Genomic DNA, 27,559 nt, shown 5'->3' with positions numbered 1-27,559 from the left:
TTGAAGAATCTGTCCTTAAATTTGTTCAGAACAGTAAGAAAGTTAGCATTTGAAGAAACTCAGGTAAGCTGTTTGAAGACTGTCAGCATTTACAGTCAACATTTTCACATGTGCACGTTTTCTAGTTGTATTCTTCCATCTTTCATTTGATAGTACTTGCTTTAAGAAAAAATACCTCTTCAAAGGTGCTGCAGTATACAGTTAATTCACCCGAGACAAAGAGGACCCTGTGGGGGTTTCATCTTATTTAGGAATGCAACATCTGGTGCACAGGACCAACAGTAATCTCAGATTCCAGGAAACAAAACTACTTGTTTTATAATACTGCCTCGCTTTATGTAAAGAACACGGCGTTTATATAAAACAGGTGCTTATAGTTTTATAGCTGCATTTATCTCTATTTAGTTAAATTTTTCCAAATATGCAGAGAACTCTTGCAAAAGAAGTGGGGTTTCAATCTCTAACGTAGAAAGCGAGAGATCGATTTTGTGTCAGCCACGTTTCTGTTCTGAAAACAGAAATGGTCTCCATTTGAGTGATGCATTAATAGTGGTACGAATCTTTTAGAATCACAGAATGGTTTGGGTTGGAAGGGACCTTAAAGATCATGTAGTTCCAACCCCCCTGCCCTGGGCAGGGACACCTCCCACTAGGCCAGGCTGCTCAAAGCCCCATCCAGCCTGGCCTTGAACACTTCCAGGGAAGGGGCAGCCACAGCTTCCCTGGGCAACCTGTTCCAGTGCCTCACCACCCTGACAGTAAAGAATTTCTGCCTGATATCTAATCTAAATCTACCCCCCTTCAGCTGTAAACCGTTACCCCTCATCCTATCGCTACACTCCCTGATAAAGAGTCCCTCCCCATCCTTCCTGTAGGCCCCCTTTAGGTACTGGAAGGCTGCTATAAGATCTCCCCAGAGCCTTCTCTTCTGCAGGCTGAAGAACCCCAACTCTCTCAGCCTGTCCTCATAGGAGAGGTGCTCCAGCCCTCGGATCTTCCTTCTTAACCCCCTTTTTTCTTCAAAAAAGGAGGACAACCCAGAAAAGAGAAAGAAGGAATGTACTACAAGAGATGAAACAGCTTGGTCAGTGTTACGGCAGAGCAGCCGGGTGGCTCAAGCAGCAAAATGATGCTCTTAGGTCCAGGCAGCACCCACACACTTCAGCCAACATGCCCAGAAGGGTCACGTTAAGAGAGCATAAAGGATGATTTTCAAATTACAATGAGCAAAAAAGAAATCAACGTACACAGAAAACTAAGATTTGTTAATACGGAAGCAAAGCGACCTCATTACCTGGTCATTATAGATTTCCAGCACGTTGAAAGTGTTCTGTAAAGACAAGAAGTAATTAGAAGGTAAAAGAGACAGGCAACAAACAGCAAAAGCTAGGCTCTGTATTTCAGCAGCTTAAAAATTAAGTTTCTGCCCCATGACTTTTCTCTTCTCCCTGTTGCTTATTCCGTGTGCCTGCACTTTCAACAGAACCAAAGCAAGCACCGTGAGCTGCGCTGGAAAACCCGTGATTTCAGCAAAAATCCGGTACTGGTAAACCACTCTTAGAAATCCTTTTGCTCTGAAACAGGATATTTCACCACATCATTCTAGTAAGAAGCCATTTGCTACAGATAGGAGGGTTTTAAAAAATTTAAAACAGTGTTTAAACTCTGAGAGAAACTAAGGGATATTTTCAACATTTCCTACTAAAACTGTTTTCTCTTATCAGAGAAGACTTTCTAAACTCCATCGTAACATACGTTTCAGTACACCATTTTATTGTATTTTTGTTGTATTTTCCCCTAGCCAAATGTGCACGAGGAAACCGCTAGCAGACCTCAGGGTAGGCTAGCCAGTGAGCAGGAGGAAAAGCCATCTCTGGAAAGATGCGGTGTCTCAGCCAGAGGTCAGAGACGGAGCCCAGAGTTGGGGCACAGACGACAGCTGGGCTCAAGGCTCTGCTGATCCTCTGGGGCTCTGCAAATGTGGCTGCGTGGGGGAACCTGCAGAGTGACAGCATGCCTCTGGTGTCACTCGTGAGCTTCAACTGCAACAAGCCAGAGAGGCGGCTTTCTGTAAGCTGCCCCAGTGCAAGATGGCAGGTGGTAAAGGCACGGCCCCGTCTCTGGCAGCCTGCGTAGCCAGCCGCGTTGCTGTCGTGCATGTGTGTGGTGCACCCTCAGCCTTGCTACTGGCCTGACCTGCAAACGGGAAAGCAGCAGCCGCATCCAAGGGTCTGGGACAGAGACACCCCCAGGTCTGGGGTGCACCAGGCCGGGCTCCTGCCGCCAGGAAGGACGAAGCCCGCCCCGGCTCAGCAGATTTGTAACAACCCTTCGCTACTTGGCAGACACCGGCATCAAGCTTTAAGCTTCGCAGTATTAAGTTCACCAACGCCAAAAAGAAACCTGTTCTGTACCAGTAAGACTACGGATAAGAAGTAAATGACTCGTGAGACACTATGGATTGGTTTCTGCCCGTAGCTTGTTTTCCCCACCAGAAATCAACAACAAAGCTATTTACGAGTGGTTACATGGGAACTGATGAAATTGCAGCAAACAATTTTATTGAAATAACAAGCCTGAGAGTAGTGTTCCACGAGGGGAAGTTCTGATGGGGGATTAAACTGCTCGGTTATCCTCAGACATATTTGCACACTGGGCATATTCTTGCAATACGATCCATGGCTTTATCCAGTGCACTTCCAAAAGGAGAGACGAATTTTATTTCCACTGCTGGAGGTGACCAAGAGCCTCCTTTTCTTGTGGTCCTGAAAAGAAAGAGAAGTATCAAATTGATTTTTTGATTACCAACAGTATTCAGTAGAGGAAAACGTTTTGTAATGTTGGAATTACAAAAATCGATGCCAAAGAATTGTTTATGGGCTTCTTTGAAGATAGGGTCAAGGCAGAAAACATACAGAAACAAGCTTCCCTTTGCTTTCGTTCCTTACCAGACTGTCCCAAGCATTCTCACTCACTATTCGCGTGAGCTTTTAAAGCCCCCCTCCCTCCTCCCCCTGCTGGGATTTTAAGAGGCAACTCTCCTCAAACGCTTTTCCAGAAGGAACTAAAGACCGTAAGAGCGTGGTTTCGTAAGGTGGAATGACAGGAGAGCACGCCATCATTGCAAAGAGTAGCATCCACTTGGCCTTTCCTAGCCCCTCCCTCTTCTGGTTCCAATAGAAAACTGAACCGTGAAGTGGGGAAAACGGTGCCCAGGAGACCAGCAAGCTGGACAGGCTCGCAAAGTCAGAGCAGAACTGTACCGCCAAGTGAGGAAGAGCAAGTGAGGTGGCCAAAAGCTGAATCGCTACCATTGTTTCTTAATGACTGCAACCTGGCTCTGTTCAGGGGAAGAGTGGGATTCTTTCCCCTTCTCAGACACTTTTTCAAGCATTTCATGAAGAAGTTTAGCACTTTTCTCATTTTGCTCAGCTATTGTCTTAGTCATTTTCTCCACCGCCTCCGGGCCGGAGCCGTGGCGTTTGCCGGGGCCCGTGTGGGGGCAGCCCATGCCGCTGGCGGCGGTGTCCCTACGGCCAGGCCGTGGCTTTGGCCTGCATGGGCGGAGGCGTGGCTTTCGCCGGGGCCTCTGGGGGGCGCAGCCGCCGTGGGCCTGGCCGATGCCGGGGCCGGTGGGGGGCAGCCGATGCCGCTCGGGCTGGTGTCGGAGCCGGTGGCGTTGTTTGTGCCTGTGTTGCGGCTTGGGCAGTCATCTGAGTTGTTTGAGTTTCTGCTGTAGCTTTCCGTGGGGGGGTTGTCTGAATTCCTACTGCAGCTTTCGGTGGCAGGGCTGCCCGAGTTTCTGCTGTCTTTGGCTTTGGCCCCGGGGTCTGAGTAGCACCATCACATGTCACATCATACTCACTCCTGCACCGATATTTAACAATAAACCAGCCCTGCAACACACTCGGGAAAACCGACAACAGGATCACGTACGAATGAAAGTAACGTTCACTCTCGAAACGGCCCGAAGGTTTCTCATCCCAATTCTGTTACTGTCGCTTTGGCATCATCACCGAAGGGCAAAGTCAACTTTCCCCAGGTACGACCAAGAGCGTAATTAGGAAAAGAATCCATCCCGAAAGTGTAATTAGGAAAAGCCTCCATCACGAGATGCCCAAGATAGGCAGGCAGAACCGTTATCCAAGCAATTATTTTATACCTCTGAAGGCAAACCCACGCCAACGTGGCACGCTTAGACCACCGCGTCCAAACACAAACGAGAAACAGGCCATGCAATATATTTGACCGGTTAAACCCCACTGCATCCATTAACTTCATACAAAGCTCTCTAAAGGCACGATACCAGATTTCACGTAAGACCGACATGCTGTGAACTCTCTGTTCTCCCTGAAGAAGCTGGAATTCAAACTATTCAGGCAATCTATCAGAGCTGCATTCATGCCCCACGTCGGGCGCCAATAAATCTGTCGTGGTTTTGGCCGAATTGGCCAATGGCCGGCGACAGATGCTCCCCCCCAACCTCTCGTACACGGAGAGGAGGAGGAGAGGTAGAGAGAGATTTACGAGCGTAGGAGAAACTAAACTGCTTTCATGAAATCCTAATAATAAAATAAAAAGGGAAATAATGAAATAGATACAGTCTATACAAAACTGGACGAAGCTCCCAGGATGACATCACCGCACAAACCTCAAATCTCAACTTCTCCTAATTCCGAGTGTTCCTGCAGGCAGGCAGGTGACGTTACAGAAGGCCTAACATAGCCGTTTAAGACCAAATTCAAGTCTGCCATTCTGATTTGCAGTTCCAGTTCTCAACGTAAGCAGTTTGAGCAAACTCTATAAAACTGCAAGTGTAATCACGGTCTGTAAAGCCTTTAACTGGAAAAATCACTAACTACAGCCCACCTTACTCCATCAGTCCACGTGGGGTTCGAGTTCTCCATCCTGGAAGATATTCTGGGTTCCTTTGCTCGTAGAGGAGGGAAAACTGATCATCCCGGAGATGCAGAGGGAGCTGCTAGGGGTGCGGTGCGAAGGCTGGGTCTGAGAAAGGACTCAGGAGGAAAAAAGACAAGATCCTGGGAGGGCACGTAGCCAGGACAGCTGACCCAAACTGACCAAAGGGATGTTCCATACCCTCTGCCGTCTGCTCAGCTACAAAAGCTAAGCGAGAGGAGGAGGGCTGGGGGGCATTCCTTATTACAACGCTTGTCTCTGAAAATTACTCTGAGGTGTAAAAAGCTCTCCGTCTCCTTCAGCTGCATCACATTCAACAATGTTTATTGACAGTCAAACAACATGCTAACTATGACTCTGTAGAATCCTAGCTGTATGGACGATCGCCCGATGGATGTCCTTCACTTTATCCTGGTGTTGCCGGTGCTGCTTCTGAGGTTGGTGACTTAAGCGCACTATCTTCCATCACCTACAGTTAAAAAAAAGCCTGTTAATGCAATAGTCATTACCAAACAGACTGACTTCACACTCACACAGATGAAACTGAGGACAGTGAAATGCCGCTTTTCCTTTCAGATCACTGCTGGGTGTAAAGTCAGAAACATACAGTGTACTCTCTGCTACCGATGACAGCTTCTGTGTTTAAGGGACGGAGAAGAGAGTGTTCAGTGTACGCCATCGCGTGCCCCGTTTCTGGTATTTCTGTTCCTGACTACGATTTGCCACCACTCCTGGACAAAGTGAGCAGTTTTACAATGCGAGCTGTAGCCACAACTGGCAGAAATCATCCCATTGCAGTACTTCCTGCACTGACGACAAATGCCCACACGGCGACCCACTCTGCATCTAACAGGGTAAAAGGCAACGATGAGAGAAAAGCTGGAAGTTCCAGTCGGCAACACTTTGTCAAACTAGCCAGCCCTCACATCCGACAGCTCAACCCTGCACTTCAAGGAATCGCTTGGACTGCCTGAGACAACACAGTATATTCTAAATAGCTCCACCTCGTCTCTTCCCGTTCCCTGTGCTGAGCAAGTATTCGTTCCTTCTAGATCCACGTGAAGATACTCGGGGTTTTATGGTGAGAACAAAAGCAGTAACCGTTACTTATTTCCAGGGACTCGGATGGTCGGGATAATTGAATCCACGTGTAAAGACCTTTGCCCAGCCCTCTAAGTTGCAGTGCTAGCCAACAACGGCAGAAGGAAGCAGCCCCTCAACAGCAGTCTCCATAGAATCAGCTTATTTTCTTGCCTCCCGCCTCGTCAAAACTTGCTAAAGCGATATATTATTAGCAACACGCCATGCTTCAAAACTAAAGTCAAGAAATACTAGTCTGCGTAAACTTTCCTTTTATGCTTACAAATCTACGAACAAGAAAGCAGTAAGCAGTTTGTCCTAAATTCAGTGAGGGCCCACAAGCCAAAACCAGGCGCTTACATCTAAATCAGTACCCACCAGCTATAACGAAAGCAGAAACACCTTCACTGCACTGCTACGGGAATGACTGCGGAAGCTTTGTGACCTGCTGCCTTCTTCCCATCCCAAATTTTCCATTGACTCCCATGAGGGATTTGCGTATTCCCAAGTCCAGCCCCGTCTTCTCTACAGTGTTGTCCTGAATCCCAAAGCCGAGATGAGCTGAATAAGTGAATGCATCTAAGGTCTCTTCTTGTTCCTGTCTCTAGTGAGGGACTGGCGGGTGCTGTTGAAACCCAACTGCTTGCTCTCCTGTTTGGATCTCAACAGGTCCCATTTTAGAAACATCCTCAATTTTAGAAACATCCTGCTGAAGAAACAGCACGTTTAGCAGCTATAAAAACGACATCATCTTTAAAATCCACCTTGTGAGAAACCGGTTTTCTCCTTCATTCCTGCCCAGGATTCTTTAATTCTGGACAATATTTTCGCCAGAAAATTTGGTCTTCGACGCACATTTCCTGCTTTAGCTTGTTTTCTTACTGGAGTTAATGGCTTTGGTCTTGAGACTGTAAAGCAAGAGGGGAAAAATTTCAGCCTGGTGGCATCCAAGTGACAGGGAATTCTCCCCTCTATTTCCCCCCGCTAAAAGTTACCTTCTCTTGAGGCCAATGCAGGCAAATGGTAAAGCTTGGCTCTCTCTACGGCCAGCTGCCTTTCAATTCGTGGAAGGATCTTGCCATATTGGGCTAATAGAGAATTTCTGGCAACTGCTCTGTCGGTCAAGCGATGATCGCCGTCGTTCTGATGAAGGAAAAGCGCAAAGCAAAAGCTTAACTAATTACAAGAAGTTCATTGCACAGACCTCTCCGGGCTATTTCGCATTAGTGAGCAGATTTCCTCTACGGGTGTGGGAAAACACCTCCACTGCACAGAACAGCGGCAAGTTCTACCCATCCGCACACACCGATTTCACCTGGTACTTGTAGCAAAGTGGAAGGAAGACTGGAATAGCAACAGAGCCTACAACTTGAAGTTAAAACAATGCTGGCACTCTGCAGAACCTTCTTCTGATACACCTGTTATCACCTGCAATTTTCTGATATCACCTGCAATTTGCAAACGACTTACTACATAGCAGGCTTTCCCTTGTTCTTCCTGAAACGCCAGTGCCCTGAATATACGGGACAACTGGAAATTACCCTGGACAACATGATGTGAAGATTAAAACAAGCAAGAAAAAGCGACCTACGCACACCACCTGGCCACATGACAGTTTTCAAATGCAGGACCTACGACTTCCAAAACCACCTTAGAAGTTTGATTCACTGGAAAACTATGATTCCAGAAAACAGCAAACGCGTCACAAATCCAGAACACAAGTTCATGTAACACAAAATGTAATCTGGCTATTTTGAGAAATAGAGGTTAGACAAGAATTTTTGTCATAAAAGCCGTGAAATGAAAGTTGTGGAATTGGAGAGCACACTGTAACTCGCAGAAATTAAAAAAACAAAGAAAACCCACACAAATTTAACCTGTGGATTGGCACCTAGCCTGCTCTCAGCTAGAAAAATACAGTTGCGTGCAAGACACAAGCGATGACGTACAACCTACTCGTCATCCCACAGGAAGGAGTGACACAAACAACTTCCAGTAATCTAAGCCACGCATAACATACGTATCTCAATAACGGAATGGTAAGATTGGCTGATGGGAAAGATACATGTTTATTCCTCAGATGCAAACAAACTGTTCTCAGTGGGGTCAACAGTGGTGTGTAACATTTAATTTATAGCTTCATAGAGTAGCTTTGGAGTAGTGACGTATATTGGTCAACATTTAGCTTCAGCTGTAACCAAAGGTGTAGAAACTTGTTCCGAGTGTTTCAAAGACTGGTATGAAAAAAACAAAGCAGGATTTTTATTGAGTACTATCAAAACCAGTTAGTAACACCCAGCAGAAACGTGCACGCTTGACAGAACAGAACTTTCACGCTTACCATAAGATTTACATTCATGGATTGATTCAGCTCTAGTGCTGCAATGTAGTTGGCACGCTGCAGATGGTGAACTAAAAGGAATTCTTGATTCTGAACACCAGCACTGGTCCTTAAAAACTTCTCCAAACACTCCTATGAGAAAAAAAAAATCATTCCAAAAATCTGTTATGGCTCTGCCTTTTCTCTTTTCAAAGAGACGATGAACATTTTTCCTTGCTCCCACTTACTTGTTCGGTGTCTGTGAAAGGCAGCTTCAGCAAGTCTTCCATCAGGCCCATCTCACGGCACATTTCGTACATGTGTTTTAAGAGGTCTTCTAAGTTTGCCTGAGCGGCATGTTGGTGCAACAGACCCCAAGCCTCCACCATGCACCTGTAATTAATTTTTCAGAGGTAAAGGGATGTTAATAGCATAACCAAAGAGATGCCCCAAGAGTCTTGTACTCAAAGTTTAAAGGAAACTTAGGGGATGATGATTTCTATTCTTTGTTCTCCATTTTCACAAGATTTGCGTGACAAAATGGTGGGGTATATTTCTTTACCTATTGGAGAGCAACACAGTGAGGAGAAGCTGCACTTCCCCGCTGCTTGCCGTGGGTGGCCTCATCAGCTGGATGTATCTGAGGGCTTGCCCACGCTCCCCTTGGCACAGGAGGGACTGAATAATTCTCTTGTGTTGCCACGACGCGGTTTTGATTGTAGCGGGATGAAAGAGCAGGGCCAGTGAATTCTGTACAAGTTAGAGATCGGGTTTTAAAATCATTTTCTAGATTATAGCTTTGTACTGCAATGTATGTCTAACTCAACTCTACCATACTTACTTCGTAATCATTGTGATCTAGAAGCCAAAAACCTTCAACAAGCTTAACAAGTCCCCAAGGCATGCCAAAGGCAGTTGCAAAGGAGTCGATTGAAGTTTCTGTCTCACTCGGAAAGGAACGCTTGATATCCAGCAGCAAGTAAATTGTCTGACATCAGGTATCTCATTAAGGCTAATCAGTTTGTAAGACCAAAACTTTATCACATTACCTTTAGAAAAACATAATGAAGTAAGAATATAAAAGTGGTAGGAAGCAGAAAATACATTCAAAACATTGGAGCATCCAATGCTCAATTATTACAGCAAATAAATTCCACAGTTGGGTTTTTCCCTCATGTCCAGTGTCTATAAAACAGTGTAAATTGTGGCATCCTTACAGTACAGCTCAGCTCCGAATGATTAAAACTGGATTTAAACCAGTATGCGGGTCACTCATTGGTAGCGTCATTTTCTCTTTCTGACGTCCGTTTTTAGAGACATCATCTAACAAGACAGCTCTGGGCTATAAGCGTTTCTAAGCCCCTTGCTCTCTAGGCTCCCCTCGCGGGTTAGGCAACAAACAGCAAAAGCAAGGCTGTGTATTTCAGCAGCTTAAAAATTAAGTTTCTGCCCCATGACTTTTCTCTTCTCCCTGTTGCTTATTCCGTGTGCCTGCACTTTCAACGGAACCAAAGCAAGCACTGTGAGCTGCGCTGGAAAACCCGTGATTTCAGCAAAAATCCGGTACTGGTAAACCACTCTTAGAAATCCTTTTGCTCTGAAACAGAAATTGTTTTATAACCCATCATGGGTGTTTTAGAAAATTTTAAACGGTGTTTAAATTTGGAGAAAAACTAAGGACATTTTATATCTTCAACCCTTATTACTAAAACTGTTTTCTCCCTATCGGAGAAGACTTTTGCAACAAAACGTTTAAGAAAAAAGTCATCAAAAATCCACAGTACAAAGAAATAAAACAGTGCTTCTGTCTACAACTTAACGCTAAACTAAATGTTTTCACTTGCATCGTCTTTGAAGCATAAATGAAAAAATGTCATGAAACAGGTCGGCGACCAACACTGAAGAACATTTATGTGCATCCCCTGAAGGTGTAATCAAAATAACTAGAAAGGATACAATTGCGTGTTTGCAGTTTTCTTCAATGTTTTCTAGCAAATAGAGATCCAGCAGTGCCTGAAATGAAAAATTAAAAGCTATGAAAAAACGCCTGTCTTCCCTAAATCATTGGCTTTTGGGTGGGGTTTGGCGGGGAGGGCGGCCGTTTGTTGTTGTTCTCAGTGAACAGGACACTCACATGCAAACTGGCAGGCGGGTATTTCCCAGTTCCTCCTGCATCTCTCCGCCACAGCTTCTCCACTTGGTCTCCTAACTGGGAAACCATTCCATCAACCATCAAGCAGTCCGAGTCCCATCTTCCTCTGGAACAAAAGGTAGCAAGGATTTGGACAGAGTTAAACACTAATTCCTGCCTCCCAGTGTGACGGCTTTCCTCCAGTCTTCTGCTGACTGCAGCCCTGCCCTTTAATCTCCCGATGGCACAAAGCAGAAAAAGGACACTAGAGGCTCTGTGCTTCGAAGGAACACACGAGCCTGTATGTAAGTTACTTGAGAAGTAAGCCAAGGAAGATGAACTTTGAAGTCAATACCTCCTACCCTGCAGCTTCCACCTTAACTCACCTTGCAGCCTCTTGGTCACAGTGCCATCGCCGAAGCTTGGTCAGGTCTTTATTCAGTTTTCAGTACAATTTCCAAAGAAAAACCTATTATCGGCTAATCCAAGGCATGCCGCCTACGTGCTAGGCAGCTAGTCCAGGAAAGAGAGCTGACGTTAGCAAGTGACTTCTATCCGACAGCCAGGAGAGTGCGAGGCGTGCCAACTCCATGTAACTCCAACCATCTTACGAAATCACACCACGTACTTGTGAGAAGGGGACTTAGGCCAATACAGTTATGACCCTCTATTGGTCATGTGGTCATAATCGGTCATATGGAGGTGACTGATCCTGTCCTAATCACATGGCCTTTTTCAGTAGTCAGAAATTATACACATTAGCCAATGAATAAAGTAGACTACTGAAAAATGATGATACCAACCAGTGGTACTAAGCAGAGGTAGATATCAACGTTTTAACACAGGAAAGTAACCTCTCTGTTCAACAGAACACACGTGTCACTGAAGTCAAGAGTATTGCTGGCAGCGGCATTACGCATAGCCCATGCAACTGTTGAGATAAAAGCCATTCCCTTCCACTTCTGAATTTGCCGTGGAAGTGTTCTAGAGTCTTCCTCTAGCTCTTACCTTGATAAACGCTCAAGTTTCTGTCGGTGACCAGTATAGTAGCTCTCAATCAGAGGATAATTGTAGAAAGGTCTCGACAAACGTGTATCGTCATCTACAGGCAACAAAGTAGAAGCAAGTTAAAGCAGTCATATCACACTTGTAAAGGAAAATTTTTGCCTAAAGAGACAGAAGATCGTACAAGCTAAGCATCAAGAAGCCTCCAACTCTGAAAGAAGCCAATCCTCTTTCTGCCTTTGCTAAAAGAGCTCTAAGAGACAAGACTCAATTCCTTCTTGCCCCAAGTGCCGTTTCAAGGTTACAGTTCACGCAGCATTCACAACATGTAGGGTAAGCTGAAGTTCACTATAAAAAAAACCACCCAGTTCTCAAAGGGAATGGTTTCTAAACATGCCGCGTGAGCATCTGTGAGACAATTAAGGCTGACAATGGAATTTATAATCCATCCAACTAAAGAAGGATTTCCAAGGTGTACTTTCTCCTCAAGCAACTGATAGAAAGTTCAAAACATGCAGGTAATGCTCTCACTGTAAAAACAAGCATTCCGGTACTTGTTGTTTAATAGTACTTTGTTTAAAATCTCAAGTAGTTCAAGCTGTGGACACAAGCAGCGCCTTGACGTCAGGGGTCCATTGCTATCCCTAAAATCCACCCAGGAAAGAAACTGCCTGCCTCATTCTACGCTGTGTACCTGACAACCCAGCAAAATCTCAACTTCACCCACAGAACTTCAGCACACCCTGCCACTGAACCAGCACGACTTCTTCCTGACGAAACCGTTACAAAAACATGGCTAAGCACACGTTCGTGGGAGTCACTCACTGGATGGTCGCCTTGTTACAAACGTATGACAGGTCACGCTTACCTAAACCCTCTGGAAGGAGACCGGATCGACAGAACCAGATGACCACTCGTGCATACAAAGAAATGAGGCCGGTTACCGCTTGCTTATTTGTCACGTCTGCAAAACCTGAAAAAAGGCAGGAGATGATTAGCGTTATGCAATTCTGTTCATTTTCACAAAACTCCCTTCATCCTACTAAACCAAAAGTATAAAAATAGCACATTAGAAATCTTTGTCTTTGCGTTTTTCATGCTGTATCGCTTTCTTATTTGAAGGAAAAACCCACTATCACCACCAAAACAAAAAGCAACCCCTATAAAGAACTAAACTCACTAAAGGCTAAAATAAAAAAAAAAAACAAAAAACCCAAAGCCTGAACTACTAAATGCACGCAGGAATAAGACATCTGTTTCTCACGTAGCAGAGATTCTTCTGATAGCAAAGGGATATTCTTTTCTTTTCTCAATAGGCCAAGAACCATTTCTAAGAGAAAAAGCTGTAGAAACTCAAGTAACTTACTTTGCATGTTACTCGTTTACGCTTCCTTCGTATTGTTTAGCAATTTGCAACACGGTGTCTGCATGCAACTAGAACTTGCTAGCTAAGAATTCAAAGGAATAGTTTTCAGCAATACCACATTCGGTTGCTGTAATTTCAGCCCAGTTGCCTACAAAGCTTCTCTCTGAATGTAGCCTCCCCCACCCCCTTGCATGAGCTCCACCATAAACTGTTGCCCTGAACTCAATGCGTGTTTTGTGGTGGTCCCAAGCGCTCAGCTTTAAGCCCCTTCTCCCAGCTAAATGTGACTGTCTTCCAATCCTCAAAAACAACAAAAGCCCATGTTGCCACAATTCCAAATCTTAATAAAACATACCAAAGATTTTGTAGCACTACTACAAACCTTTTTCAGTAAGCTCTTGTGCTTCTGTGAGAAAACAGTTTAAGACCGTGCTAAGGTTGCTCAAAAGCAACTGGCAGCGCTGGAGAGACCGTAATGTCTGGGGGTCAATGAAGTTGCAAGAGCCATCAAACAGCGGAACACCTTTTCAAGAATAAATATTAAATCGTTAGCCGACAGAGCAATTCCAGAGTTTCAAGGCGCACTTCAAGGACCGCGTGCAATATCCTATAGCGGCGTATTACTGAGGAAGCTCAATCAGAAAGAACGACTTTAGGTTTGCAGAATGACTACGCTAGTACTCACAGATTTGGTCAAATTCTTCCTTTGTAGAGATCACTTGGTTCCATGTCCACTCAAGAACAAACCGTAAATTACCAGCAGACCTTGGCTGCTCTTTAAACAAAGAGAACAAAAAAGAAATGAATCAACAGGCTCCAACTCAAAGAGGTACCACGTAAAAAAACAACGTTCCAAGTATTACCTTCAGATATCCAATGTTTAATGCATCCAGTCAGAAGTCCCACAGAACCTGTCTGGACAGCAGCTGACAATACTGCTTCCAGCTGCTCCTCCTAAACGTAACAGACAAACTCAAATGAGAATCTTACCTACTTGCACCATGTGAACCATCAACAGTAAATGTTTCTTTCTAACTGTATACTCATTCAGACATCACAAAGTCAATCAGGACACAGGCCAGGAACGCCACGTCCTTTCTCTTAATTCCAGCCACAGGCTGGACTGCCCACTGCTCTGAGGAACACATTAACACACTTTTCCTCTGACATTTCAACTTACTGCAGCCTAATTCTAATCTTTCTTCGCATGCCTCTGCATTACAGTCTTCACGTACTGAGTTCCAACTTACTACGTCCAGAAACATCCTCTGCTAATACGCGTTACACATCTGTGCATATAAGTTTGCCATCAGGAACGCAGGAAGGGGACAGGACAAACACAACTGTGCAACGTTTGCATGGAAACAGTGAAGCTACGGCCAAGCAGCTTTCTAGACTATGAAGACATGAAGCAGTTCTGACACCCAAAACAGTACGTTGGAATTTTGTAACGTGACAGAAAAGAAGCGAAACATTTACATCCTAATGGTTTAAATGTTAGGCTCTTCAAATACTGTATTATAGTGTAGTGGTAATCCTTACAAGGATAAATCACAGGTATGCACAGACGCGCGATATTAAGTAGTAGCTTATCTCAGCTGGTGTTCTCGTACTTCTCTCAGGTGAAAGGACCCTTCATAAGTTTTTACTTTGGTTTTTGGGATGGGATTTGTTTGGTTGGTTGGGTTTTTTTAAACACATTCAAAAGTATCTTTGCCCTCTAGGCAAAATCATGACATTCAAAGCGACTTCTACACATGTAGAACACACATGTGATATTGCCATCTTTTTCTGAAAACTGGTTTCAGACAAGGAAACACACCATTGGCCAGCTTGCCAAGAAATTTCTTTGAGCTACCACACTGTGCAGAAGCGTTCATGTCCTAACACACGTCCACAAATGTGGTGACGAATGCAGGAGACAGGAAGAGGAGGGCAGCGGGAAGGCTGCTCTCCCCTTCCTGCTGATTGCTCCAGGGAAAGGTTGGTGCATTGCAAATGGAAAACCTATGGCAGGGGGAGTGAAGTCACTGTGGTGGCATAAAGCACATAGAAGGTAGCGAGTGTCATGAGATAAAGGTGATTAAGGTGTTGCAGCTGCAAGAGGGCAGTCTCAGAGGAGCAAATTGGGCTACTGCAGCACAAGGCAGAGGCTACAGGGGTGAAGATCCGCCCGGAGAGGATGCAGAAAAGCCTACCGATGAAGGGAAAACGAGGGCAAGCCGTGAAGAAATTGCCAGGGAGAGCTGACAGCAGTAATCCTTTACCACAGCCCACTTCCGTGGAAGCAAATGATCACGTACAGTGCAGCAAGCCGACGTCTGCAAGAGCTCGCATCCCAGTGAGACGCCCCCATCGTCGGCTACTGCACTGAACCACTGCTTTGAGAAACTGACAGGGATGGGGGTTGCTCTGGGGGACACATGCGTTATGCTGGGCATGACCAGCACTGACTGCACGCTTCCTTGTGCGCATCTGTGTGTGGCACCGAATTAAGAGAGGGGTCTCTAAAGACAGATCTCTTAGGGCTGTTCCCAGTCAAAGTCACTACTTTGGATCTAAGGATACGATTACTTCTGCTAGCTCAGGTCAACACCTGTATTTCAAATTGGAGTATCGTGTCTTGTAGCCCCTCCAGCCCTGTCAGACCAGATGGATGTATTTCCCCCTTGATTCCCTCATAGGCACTCACCTGACTCAAACTGGATGGCTGGACATCAACTGGTCTTGGAGACAGCAAGCCAGCTACAAGACACCTATTGTAGCTATCCTGAATGGCTTCCCATATTGAAGGGCCAGATTTCTTCAAAAAATTCAAGGTCTGAAACATCAATCGAAAACCACAGATTAAGACAGCATTGTTATTCCGTCACTACGCTTCTGGATAACCTCTAAAAGGAAGAATCTAAATGTTCACTGACACCGTCAGACAGCCTGAACCACTAAGATGCTTTAGGTTAGCAATCTGCGTAATTAAGTCTTTTCTACCTTCTCTGTCTATACACAGGCCTTGCTCTTTCCCTCAACACTGACACAAAATACATTCTATATAAGCTAAGCTAACATGCAACTTCACGCTTTGGAAGATCCTTTCTATGCCTATTCGTATGGAAGCCGATTCATGTTGGAAACATTTAGTGAGCTGAAACTTCACTCAAAATTATCTGTCACAATCTGTGCCGTGGCTCAGAAGTTATAATTTGGCTGAGTTTGGGAGAAAACAAAATTTTCACTCCTCAAACAGTTATGTGATTTTTTCATTTTCTCCATTCCCTCCTTTTTCAAAAGAATTGGGGATCAAAACTCTAACTCAAGACTATGCAGGCAGTTCGACTGAGGGGCAATAAAGAAGTAACACCTTTCCCCGCCTTCTACAGTGGTTTTGTTCTTGCTCCTGGAGCAACGTTGCATTCCTTTCTAGACATTCAATCCCCGATCGTGCTTCAAGAGGAGACAATGGCAGTTGTACCGTCCCAAGAGGGGACCTAAAACATTACCATTTGCATACAACTGGCGACAGGATACAATTGCAACTATGCGTGTGGACGGGCAGGATGAGCGTGAAACAGTCCCTAACATGGAAAGCAGTGCAACAGAAAACTTAGAAAAGCTACATCTCCTGCCACTCGCAATAAGGATACAGTAAAAGATCACCTCCTTCTGGAAGCCGGTGCAAGTCATGTGAACGACTCCGGAGGTCAGCAAGCACGTACCATCTGCAGAAACAGGGAACGTTTGACAACCTTCCGTACTCTCACAGTTATGGCATGACCAGTTTACATTTTTTACACACCGGTATCTAGAAACATATAACTGAGTGCTTTGAGCTTCAGTTCACAGTCATTTCAGGCTATAACCAGCACCACTTCACCGCCTACATTACAAAAGCACCAAAACTCAGCCGGCTGTCAGATATGTTCCACAATAGTAAATACCTTGTCAGTACAACGTGATCAGAGTTGGGTTTGTGGGCGACTGGGTGTTTTTTTGGTTTGGTTTGGGTTTTGAATGACAAACAATGACTGAACAAGAGAACCAATGAATGGCATTTGACCTCATTTTAGGCTTATCACTCTCAAAAGCAGTGAAATACCTACCAAAGTTATAGTTGCCTGGATGAAAAAACTGCTCAGGTGGTGGATAAGAAGGAGGAACTCCCCGACTTAGACTCCGCTCATGGACCAGAATATCCAAAAGGAGCTTCGGAGAAGTCACGCTCACTACAGTATCCAGCGACCACAGTGCAAAATAGGGGCACTCATGAGGGAATTCTTCCGGCCTTAAAGAAAACAAGCACGTAAGCTAAATGCCGACATTCAAATGAATTATTGGCAGGCATATGGAAAACTACTGAAGAAAAATCTACCTTAGTGAATCTGGCATTTGAGCAGAATACCAGCGATTAATGTCAAATACACCCAGGTAAGTAGATGGTTTTCCCTGACCGTACGTATTCACTTGCCAACTGAAGACTGAGACACTGGTGTCAGGAGACGTGACTGTAAAAGACAAGACATTGTTTCTGACTTGTAGAAAATACGATAGATCCGATATTTTTAAAACACCACTTTCTATTTTGGCTTCATTCTGTTCTGTCACTCGTGAAACACAACACTTCCTAAGAGTGATTACAGTACTTACGGAATAGCAAACATCTCTGTGATAAGTTTCAGTCACACTGCCCCTTTTTCTTGTCCCCTCATCCAGATCACTGGTCAAGATACTAAAGAGAAGTGGCCCCAGCGCAGTGCCCTGGGGAACAGCACTTGTGACGGGCTACCATCTGGATGCAGATGCGGACATCGGTTTGAAGAAGGGAAAAAATTCTGGTCACATTCCTAAGCAATGGAGAGTTTGAACTTCTTGTACAAAGACGGCAGCTGGAGGAGTAAAACGACTGACCATCATCATACAAACGGCCCCACCATACATCGCGATAGCATGTCAGCAAGCATAAAATAAAACCCACTTTTTCCCTTAAAGAAGTCCCACATAACTTAAGCATCCATTTTTTCTTCGTAAATAATCCCAACAATCTAGTCTATGCAGATAGGCAAGACTTTCAGACTGTGGGGACAGAACAGCATTCGTTGCTTAGGTTCCAAAAGCACTTCTTTTAAAATCACCAAACACGGACATCAGAACAAACCTTCATTTACACTATCCTCTCCGTCAACGTCGCTGCGGAATTTTTCGACAGTCTGGCAGCTGATTAATTTAGTACTCATCTGGCCTCTCAAGGGAAAGACTCCACCCGTGAGATCTAAACTGAACTTTTCGCCACAGTATTCCAAACCCTGGGGGAAAAAATCAGAGAAGAGAGCAAAGGTCATTCTAAGATAAAAACATACATTATGGCTAAATATGAAAGACAGTCTAACAGAATAGGCTTATTATACTGTGTATTTCGCATGAGCCTATTTCTGATGGTAAATAGAAACTATGCCTGACATGCAAGAGAATGCAGTGTCAAATCGTAATGGGTAAGTTTGGCTGTAAAGGCTTTGCACTTTTTCAAAATTCAGAATTTCCCTAACATTATTCAGATCTAAACATGTTTTGCAGAATTCCTTGCGACATCCAAGAATGTTCTTTGTAAAAATAAATATATCGCTACAAAGAGATATCTAAAGTGATGCAACACACATGCATGCAAAGCTCTTTGCTCCATGTCTTGATTGCAGAACTGATGAAGTTAGAGAAGCCCCAGCATTAGAGCAGCTAAAGCTGTCAAGAGGTATTTTCTATGGGCACACCACCAGAGTGACCGTGCACCCCTCTCTAGTTACTGTGAGAACTTCATACTGATTAGCAATCTTCTTTCAAGCCACGTAAGCTATGACAGCTCCTCCTCTCATCTTGTCAGAGACTAACGGGTGAAATATCCCTCAGCTCCTTCACCAAGCACAGCCAACAGCAAAAGGGAAAACCAGAAAGGACACGGGATGCACGTGGCCAAGGCTTTTAGCATCACGAATTACTACACAGTAAACAAACTAATTTTGAGATACACAGAAACCCCGGCACGATTGTGGTGAACCTCTGATAGCGCCATTTTTTAAGTAAGCGTGAAGTGAAATACCGTCTTTCCAAATACAGCATTCATTCAAACTGTCTACCATACAACACATGAATGGGTGTACTGGGGACAAATAGCAGCTCTATAATTAAAAAAAAAAAAAAAAAGAGGGAAAAAGAAACCCAACCCACACAACCCATAAACTGATAACGCCACATTCTACCCAAGTTTCCTAAACTTGCAGAGCTCTGAAACGAACTGGCATGAAACCACACATTCCCGTATGATCTCATAGGATACATCTAATTCACCTAATCTGAGAAGAGGCGAGCTTTCTCTTAATGATTCCAGGAAGTGTTACAAATAAATATGAAGGTTGTCTAAAAAGAAAAATTAAATAATTAAAAAAAGTCTTTCATAACTAAAAAGAAAATGCTTCTGAAGCAAAGCAGTGCATTTTAAACTTTCCACGCCGGGCAAAGTCATTCTAAGGAACTCCATTGTATGGCAGATGTTAAGTAATGACTCCATTGACTAGCAAAACACAAAAACAAGTTTTCAAACGAGATGCACTGGTCAAACTCTGGTATCAAAGTAGAGAGTGTATACTCTGCCCATCCGCAAGCATTGTGCAGAACGAGGGTAAAGATGCGCTCTACGATCGTGATTTGATGCACCAGATTTAGCAACTGCTGCGACAGTACAAAAAAGGTCTTTGGAAGCATTACTTAAACATACCTTTCTGTTTAATTACTTAAGCCGACTTAAACCAACCTTGAAGGCAATGGAGACAAGAGTTTGACACGCGTATAGAAAAACACAGTACCACATGTTCCATAAGTCCTATTTGTGACTTTTACCATGACACACAGTCAAAGAGGCACTGCTTCATAGCCTCAAACCTAATTCCTGGAACAAAAAGCACTGCTGTATTGAAAAAGTCTTTTGAGCTCCTATGAACTCTATCCAATGAACAAGGATCAACAGTAGATTCCTCCTTCTTTACTCAAACTTGGCCTAGCAAACGGGAGACACTTAAATTTTCTACCCCTGAAGATGGACAAGAAACTTGACTCAGACAGCCATGCAGGCAGACAGTCATGTAGTACTAACCAATCTGTGACTACAAGGAAGTGTTCTGAGACTAAAAGCATCCGCTGTGGAGCACAGGTCCCGCACATCAACAAAGATAAAGAGATAGCATCCAGCACGCGATGAATCACTGGAAGATCCTTCTACTTGGTCACCGTGATAGATAATGCATTTTAAAGAAACACCACCTTTTCCGAACACCTAACCTCTCTCTATGCAAAAGCAACAGTGGCAAATGAGGAAGCACCTTTCCTACACATAAGCAAAACACTCAAAATCTAAATTAATCCAAAAAAATCAAAAGGCACAGTCCCTACAAAAACCAGAGTACCACGATACAAGAGTCACCCCTGTTTCGTTCCATAGCTATTGAGAACATGCAAGAGAAAGTACCAAATCAGGAGGAAAGACTTGCTCTGAACTAAGATTACTGTCCCCTCAAAAAGATTTTGGAAGACTTCCAGGCGTACAACTGAATGGAATTACACATCTAACAGATGCGCCTTGTCTCTGTTAGCTATCTGAGATACAAGGATACCTCACATCTGTATTTTAAACGCATCCTCTTGGAGACAGATCTAACATTTAGGTACACTCTTCTGACCAAATTACATATTTTCCTGGCTTTAAGAGTAGATTGAATAGGTCACCCAGCCAAAAAGAAGAACAAGTTATCTTTACAGCTACTAAGTGTCAGGATCAACACTGAAGAGACACTCTAGGTGCATTTCATGTGAAAAGTCCGGCTGACAAAGCTCTAAGGGAAACCAAGAATATAAAACTGAAGATCAGCAAAGAATAGAGTATGACTGTATTTTAAGAAAGGGAGAGAGACAGAAGCTTATTCAAGTCCGAAGCTTGGTTAAACCAAGCGATTCAAGGCCCAGTCTTCTCTTCCTACATGCCATTCATTTGGTATTTCAGAATAATTTTATTTGCAAAAGCCGCGTCCTCTTCAGGAATTTCATTTATACGGGCTCTTTGCAGATGAATCTAGCTGGAACACACGACACTGCAGTATAAAATGGTATGCCTTCTTTCCAAAAGGTATGGACAAAGGCCGTGCCCAAGAAGACTCAGCAAAACATTATTATTTTTTCAGCCAGCTCTGAAGTTTGATGGTAAATCTCACCCCTGTAACTCAACTGATACTCCCTTAGAGAAAATTACTATTGTCTGCTTTTCCCACGCATGCACCTCTTACCTCATACATGACTTGTCCTGAGGCCACGCGTTTTCTGTCACCAAACGCTAACTGCAGCAGGTGTAAACTCACCACATCACCTTCACTGAAAAAGGGATAAATTATGAAATTTGGTTACAAAGCTGCTTTATAGTCCTCATTGTCGTGTTAGTAGACCTAGACGTTTTCTTAATAGCATGCTCCTGCTGAAAAGAACACCACCTCTTCCCAAAACATGATCATCGGCCACATTTAGCCACTGAAACATGAAGGAGGGCGTTTTGACACTAACAGCTTCAGGGGCAAAAGCCAACCGTACAATTGGAAAGCTGTAATATGTTGTATGGACTAAGAATTGTTGGAAATAGTTCTTCACAATGAAGAGTTCTCCATCAAAACTGCTTTGAAGTCAAATTTTAAAAGACTGCCACTCTACCAACAGCTGAGCTGATGGAATCGCTTGCTGATGCAGAAAGAGAGATCTCTCTGCCCTTCCCTTACCACCAAAGTTCCCCTCCCCCTCTTGCACACTCTGCACCCTTCCAAGTCCGATTTGATTCAGCAGAACAGCAGGAACCCGTTGGCTTTTCTGCTGAATCGTTTTCTGCCAGGGGAGCTGCACTGGCTCACCAAGGCTCCACAGACTGCTGACGCTGGCACAAGGCCATCGGCAATACTGTCACCGCCGCCTTTAGGGGCGGCAGGCTGTTGTGTGGGCACGTCTGGTGTTCTAGATCTGCAGCCTCAACTGCTCCTAGTGGTATTTTAATACCACGGTGTGACTATCAAACAAATGATGAAGCGGTCATCGAGGAACAAAAGCAAACCATTTGAGAATGCGAGCAGAAGAATATGGCCACTGTTGCTTTGCCTTCTGACAGAAGGCAGGAACTAGTAGGTCCCTCTTCATGTCTGGTAAATCCTGTAAAAATTGCATTCTAAGTTTAACACCTTCCGTACCGGAAAGAATCGCAGACACACAACAAATACACATGTTCAACTGTATGGGAACAAATATCCTTAAAAAAAAAAAGAATTAATTCAGTGGCTGATAGTTAAAGTTTTTATTCACCTTTCCTGCGTAGACTGAACAGCCCACAAGTAGCAACAATTGCGAGGATCATTCTCAGGCTCTTGAAAAGTGACAGCATAGACAGGAATCCTCCCTCCTTCAAGCTGAGAGTGGTGCCTACAGGTTTAGGGGAAAAAAAAAGCAAAACGAAAAAGAAAACAAAAGGTGAGCCTAGTGGCCCAAACACAGGTAGTTTCTCGTTTCTTGGACTACGTCAAGCATTGTTCTTCCTGACTTCTGAACCTTATTTGTACCTCCACACTCTACTCTTGCCACCTAATTATTCCTCCACTGTCTATTTATGCATCCAACAGCTTCTGGGGAGTCAGAGCAGATCTGCTGAAGTGAATCCCGACCAGAAGTTAGCCAAATATTTCAGGTGAGATTGCTCTTTCGGCCAAAGCTGACATGCAGGAAAGAATACATTTTTCAGGCACAGGTCAGCTATTGAGTTTTCATGTCTCACTAGTTTCACCCTGGACACTTTAGAGAATATCGGCACCAAAATCACATCACTGACATACTTCAGCCTTTCAATGGATGCCCCAGTTGCAGTAACCGGTTCTGAAAACCCCAGGAAGCATGCTTTCCACAGTTCCTCAATCCACAGGCACAATAAGGAAAACAATCCTAGTCCACTGGGGAGAAGGCGGACCACTTGATCCAGGTATGACTGAAAAGTTATGTCAGAAGAGGATTTCTGAACGTGCCAAGATTATACTCATACTCATGTCAGTCCCTGAAAAAGTTCTCTTTACATTCACATACTTCCTTAAGCAACAAATCGAGAGCCCCACACCTCCAGGCATGGCCAAGTGTAAAGGCCTACTTACTCTCTCTTCAAAGTTTTCATATTCCAGAGCGACAGGTAGCCATCCGAGAAACCCACAACGAGCTGGTTGCTTCTGCTTATGTAGCACAGGGCTGATACTGCTGTTCCGGAAGCATTTTGTAGTTGAAAACAGAGACACCTCCATTCGCTGGTCACAGTTTCTCTTCTTTGTGCAACTTCAGCAGGATTTTTAGTGACAACTTCTAGATCTACACACACAAAACCAAGCAATAAATGAATACGTTATGCCATTTAGGCTGCATTTTAGGCACTGATGTGACAACCCCTATCATCTAATGCTACCGTGCCAGGCAAAATAGCCATTTATGCAACACGTTTTTTTGCCATTTCCATTATGTATGTCTTCAAAGAACATAAGAACTCTCGGATAAGACAAGTATTCTCACTCACGTTTGAAAGCTAGGTAAAAGTGTAACCTTAATAACGTAACCAAATTCTTCCTGGACTCTGAAAAGCAGAAGTCTGGGCCTCGTGATGAAATTTGAAGTGGCACCTCGTGTTTGAAGTGGCACCAATTTCTGAAGCTGCTGTTGTAATAGCCAAAACGGTGTATGCAATCTGAGTACACCTATTCGAGATTTCATTCATCCAAATGCATGGGTGTTGGTAAGTGGGGTTTATTTTAAAAAACAAGCCCAAAATTTGCCCCAAGTCAATTAACACAAGCAGAAGAGCATTCCCGGGAAACAGGGCTCCTCCAACACAACTTCCTACCAGGCGGCCGCACCGGCTCACGTGGCAAAATTCCTACACCTCTCTGGCAAGAATCATAGTGGCACAGGGATCTTGGTGGGAGGGGGCATTTACAACACTGGGAGGAGCAGTCAGACACTCCCAGGTTTAATCAGGTCAGGACTATACGATGTCAAACTGCCACCTGTAACCAGTCGTCAGAAATGTCTGACACAAGGGTCTTCAAAGTGGGATGCATACTGTTTCGTTAGAAGACAGAAGTTTTCTTGCGTTTAAATTCATGTGGAAAAACTGCAGGCTCACCCAATGCTTCGATATCATTCTGAGTGCAGGAGCAATCATCCAAACTAAGGTCAACCAGAAGTAGATGGCCAGCATCTGTAGCCACTGCTGCCACCCCAAAGAGCCATCGCAGACTCTGATGGAGGTGCTGAGTGCTCACGCTGGGTCCTCCGTGATTCGCTATGGGTTCTATAGCGGTTACCTACAGGAAAACTACAAGTTACTATTTGAGCTCTTTGACAAGCTCAATAGAAAAAGTAAATACAGGAGCATCAAAGCATTGTTTGCAATTAGATCAAGAAAAGAGACAAAGACAAAAAAGCCCCGTACAAAAACCTGTTACTGCCTTCCATTTACTAGATTTCCTGCGGGTAAGTGACTTAACTTCAACTTACATGGGGCATTCTATTAGTACAGCTTAGCAATTTCCATTTCCTACTTCGCAGTAATTAACTGGAGGAAAACACAGAAAATCAGTTATACGCAAGAAACTTTATCGTATTCAAGGGGCTTAAGACAGACAAACACAACTACATCGAGGTCTCCCACCGCTCACAGCCCACCAGCACCGCGATACAGTCTATGCCTTCTTTGACAAACGGGCGTTAGGATAAATCAGGGCTCGAGAGTCAGACGAGGCAGCGGCCAAGTTGCATGGGAGACACACCATTTCCATGGGAGTGAAAGGTATTTAGAAAGCGTTGAAGGGAGAGACCAGCTTAGTAAAATTCACACTAGTCCGCATTTAGAAGAAAAGTAACAGCCACATAAAGGAAAAGAAGCTTTAAATGCACACCAGCGCTTTCACGAATGTTGAGAAAAATGTTAAAAGCCAGCCTAAAGCAGCAGCTTCTCAGATAAAAAGGTGACTCCACCTAAAGGAGGAAGCGCACGCTGCTCTTTCACGTGCCCAGCAGTCTGCACGCAACTGTCTCACAAGGCGAAGACAGACCTTTCAGCACACGTTGCAGCACATCCCAGGACAACACTGACTGCTAGAGCAGAGACACGAGCACACAAAGACTCCTGCGCTAAAGCTGCACGTATTTCTCTCTCTCAGTGACCCCAATACGAATGCTTACTACTAGTCATCACACTGTAGCATTACAAACAAACAAAACTCCACCTGTATTCTAGCAAGTCAAACCAAAGCACCTGATGGAAAGCTGGCTAAGAAGTTAGTTAGCTAGTTGTTGCAGATTCTAAGATGATAAAAATGAATCTTCATGTTCTATTGACTTCCACCGATTCTTGTTTACATTAAGATAATGAGGCTAGGGGACACACATCATTTGAGTTTCTGGGTTACAGAAGACAGAAAACATCAGCAACATTACACCAGTGTGTCCCATCTACACAAACACACTAGTCAGAGAGCAGAGATTCAAGGACTGCAGGCTGAAAGGTGACCTCCCAACAATCTGTCAGATAACTCACTAGAGGCTCTTTTTTCCTCTCCTAAGTCAACAGAAAAATGTGTTCTCCTCAGCCTGCTTGCTAGGCTGAGATTCAAGGCAATGTGTCGAAGTCATTTACAGCACAACTATGGAATTCTGAGCCATTTTAAAGACGGTATTTCTGATGGAAATCAAGCAATTAGGGCCAAAAAAAGGTGCTTTTCAATGCCTTTTTGTGGAAGGAGAGAATCAGGTAACTTTGTGCTCTACAATAAAACCAGAAAACTTGTTTTACTCTCAGTAAACTCAAACAATAATGGCACATTAAGCCCAAGATTTTACAGCAACACCGTCTTGACTGGATACTCTCAAGTGACAGGATGTTAACGCACAATAGAAAAAATACCTCCTACAAAGAGACGCTCCAAAGCTTGTCCTAAAACAGGCCTACGCAGCACCTAACAACATCAAAGCTTCGTTTCTCCAATGAAAAAGTACCTACCCTCCCGGGAAGAACAACCGCTTTAACCACTCTTGAGAGTCCAAGGTCGTACAGACAGAGAACACTTCCCTCTGCGTCTTCCAACCCAACCAGCAGTCCAGTTCTCTTCTCCCAGGAAAACTCCTTCACCACACGAACAGTGGGAGGCTGTTCATTGACTCCACTGAAACGGTACGCAGAGAGCCGCTCTCCTGTCACAGAGTTCACCACCTCAAGGTGAGGACCACGTGCCAACCACGCCAGGCCGTTTCTCCCTGTGAGAGAAAAGAAAGAGGACTGAAGCAAATGTCCAACGGAAGACTGAAAACAGCTGAAAAAAAATCACAGTGCCTGCCCCTTTCCTTCAATAAACGTACCTAGCAGAGGAAGACCGACCTACCTCATTCTAGTCAATGATTCAAAATCACCCGTTGAAATCCCCAAGCAATCCCTCCTAAAATTAACCACCTTGGTATTTTGCATTTGTACTTGTCATTCCCGCACCGAAGAATCTGGGTTGTTTGGGATAAAGATTACAAGGTCCTGATCGACAGCCTTTATACCATATTCGCCTTGGTTTTGCTAGAAATGATCTAAACGCATATGGGAATACAAGTCTTGGAGCGTAGAGGAAGAATTGAAGGCATTTTGTTTCACTGAACTACTGCCAGCCCAAAGGAAGTATGAGCTCAATTCCTGCATTTACACTCAGGTAGATAGATTCTACCTGGTCTTAACAGAAGCCTAGACCTCCAGATAGGCACCCAGCTCTACTGTCACATCACCTGGAAAGTCCACTTCAAAGTTTAACTATACTCACGTTTTAATATTAGCATTTGTCATCGCTGAAGCACCCTTTTTGTTCTCTCTCTCTAAATAGGATGCCCCTTAACAGCACCAACCTGACACAGCTGATAGGATGACCTGAGGCTTCAGGTAGCCTCCAGGCAAGAACAGCTTTATACCGAGACCAAATTTAAAGGAAAATGCTCACCTCCAGAAAACCTCCCGCACAGCACACAGCCGAGGGTTCCCTCATCTTCCCCAAGTGCCTGAAGAGTCACTTCTGGAAACTGCAGCAGACTGCTCGTTACCTCAGCTGTTAGGTCTTGCATTCTTCACTGTAAATACAGGAAAAAATTGCACAACTAGACTCACGCCAGCCAGAAATATTCTTGAGAGTGACAGAAGTTTCATCATTATGCAGTGAAAAATCCCCTAGACGTCACCTCTAGCTCTTTTTCTTGCAAATAATGGCACTCGGGAGACTTTTTGCTCTCCCAGCAGAGCAAAAGGAGAATCCTTTGCTTTTCTGATGCCTGTGAGATCACCAACAAAAAGTGACCCAGACGTATCAACAGAGAAATAACAGGAAAAAGCCCAATACACTGAGTTCAAGTCTACTCACACAGGTTAGGAAGATGGGAGCTGAGAAAAATCAGATTTTAAAAAGCTTCTCAGTAACAGGTACAACTTTCCATTTGTCCTTTCCCTTGATTTCGTACTTTACCCTTTGTTACTTATTGTCAGTTGTCTTCTAGCAGCCAAAATTACCATTGTTCTTCACCTTAGGTACTTAGGACTTCCAAACTATTTCCAAAGAAAGGAGCGTACCACGAGTCACAGGCTGAGGATAGATTTTTGCATTAAAAAGCTCCAAGAAAA

The 27,559-nt window shown here is 44.2% G+C and overlaps 1 protein-coding gene across 1 annotated transcript; it reads right to left on the bottom strand.

Moving 5' to 3' along the window:
- Positions 1 to 4,928: 4,928 nt before the first annotated feature.
- LOC128907172 (protein ELYS-like) lies at positions 4,929 to 27,009 on the bottom strand. Its single transcript, XM_054195660.1, has 25 exons — positions 26,889 to 27,009; positions 25,916 to 26,169; positions 24,038 to 24,218; positions 23,022 to 23,229; positions 22,189 to 22,305; positions 21,138 to 21,222; positions 17,972 to 18,119; positions 17,189 to 17,321; positions 16,920 to 17,101; positions 16,477 to 16,538; positions 15,515 to 15,643; positions 13,686 to 13,776; positions 13,508 to 13,597; positions 13,205 to 13,345; positions 12,325 to 12,429; positions 11,460 to 11,553; positions 10,455 to 10,578; positions 10,277 to 10,333; positions 9,162 to 9,308; positions 8,883 to 9,070; positions 8,569 to 8,713; positions 8,342 to 8,473; positions 6,996 to 7,143; positions 6,765 to 6,908; positions 4,929 to 5,389 (listed from the first exon to the last, which is right to left on the bottom strand). The coding sequence occupies exons 1-25, from the start codon at positions 27,007 to 27,009 to the stop codon at positions 5,376 to 5,378; spliced, it is 3,240 nt and encodes a 1,079-aa protein (XP_054051635.1). The 3' UTR covers positions 4,929 to 5,375.
- Between the last annotated feature and the right edge of the window lie 550 nt (positions 27,010 to 27,559).

Source organism: Rissa tridactyla, chromosome 3, assembly GCF_028500815.1.
Source record: "Rissa tridactyla isolate bRisTri1 chromosome 3, bRisTri1.patW.cur.20221130, whole genome shotgun sequence".
Classification (NCBI taxonomy): Eukaryota; Metazoa; Chordata; class Aves; order Charadriiformes; family Laridae; genus Rissa; species Rissa tridactyla.
The sequence above is the reverse complement of the archived record's forward strand: the minus strand, read 5'-3'. Positions and strand labels throughout refer to the sequence as shown.

Excerpts from the sequence above, each read along its gene's own strand:
- LOC128907172 (XM_054195660.1), bottom strand. The coding sequence starts at position 27,009 with ATGCAAGACCTAACAGCTGAGGTAACGAGCAGTCTGCTGCAGTTTCCA. Across the intron at positions 16,539-16,919 it reads TCCAGGCAACTATAACTTTG|ATGGTACGTGCTTGCTGACC; the intron begins GTAGGTATTTCA and ends CTGTTTCTGCAG. Across the intron at positions 10,334-10,454 it reads ACCCGCCTGCCAGTTTGCAT|GCACTGCTGGATCTCTATTT; the intron begins GTGAGTGTCCTG and ends TTTTCATTTCAG.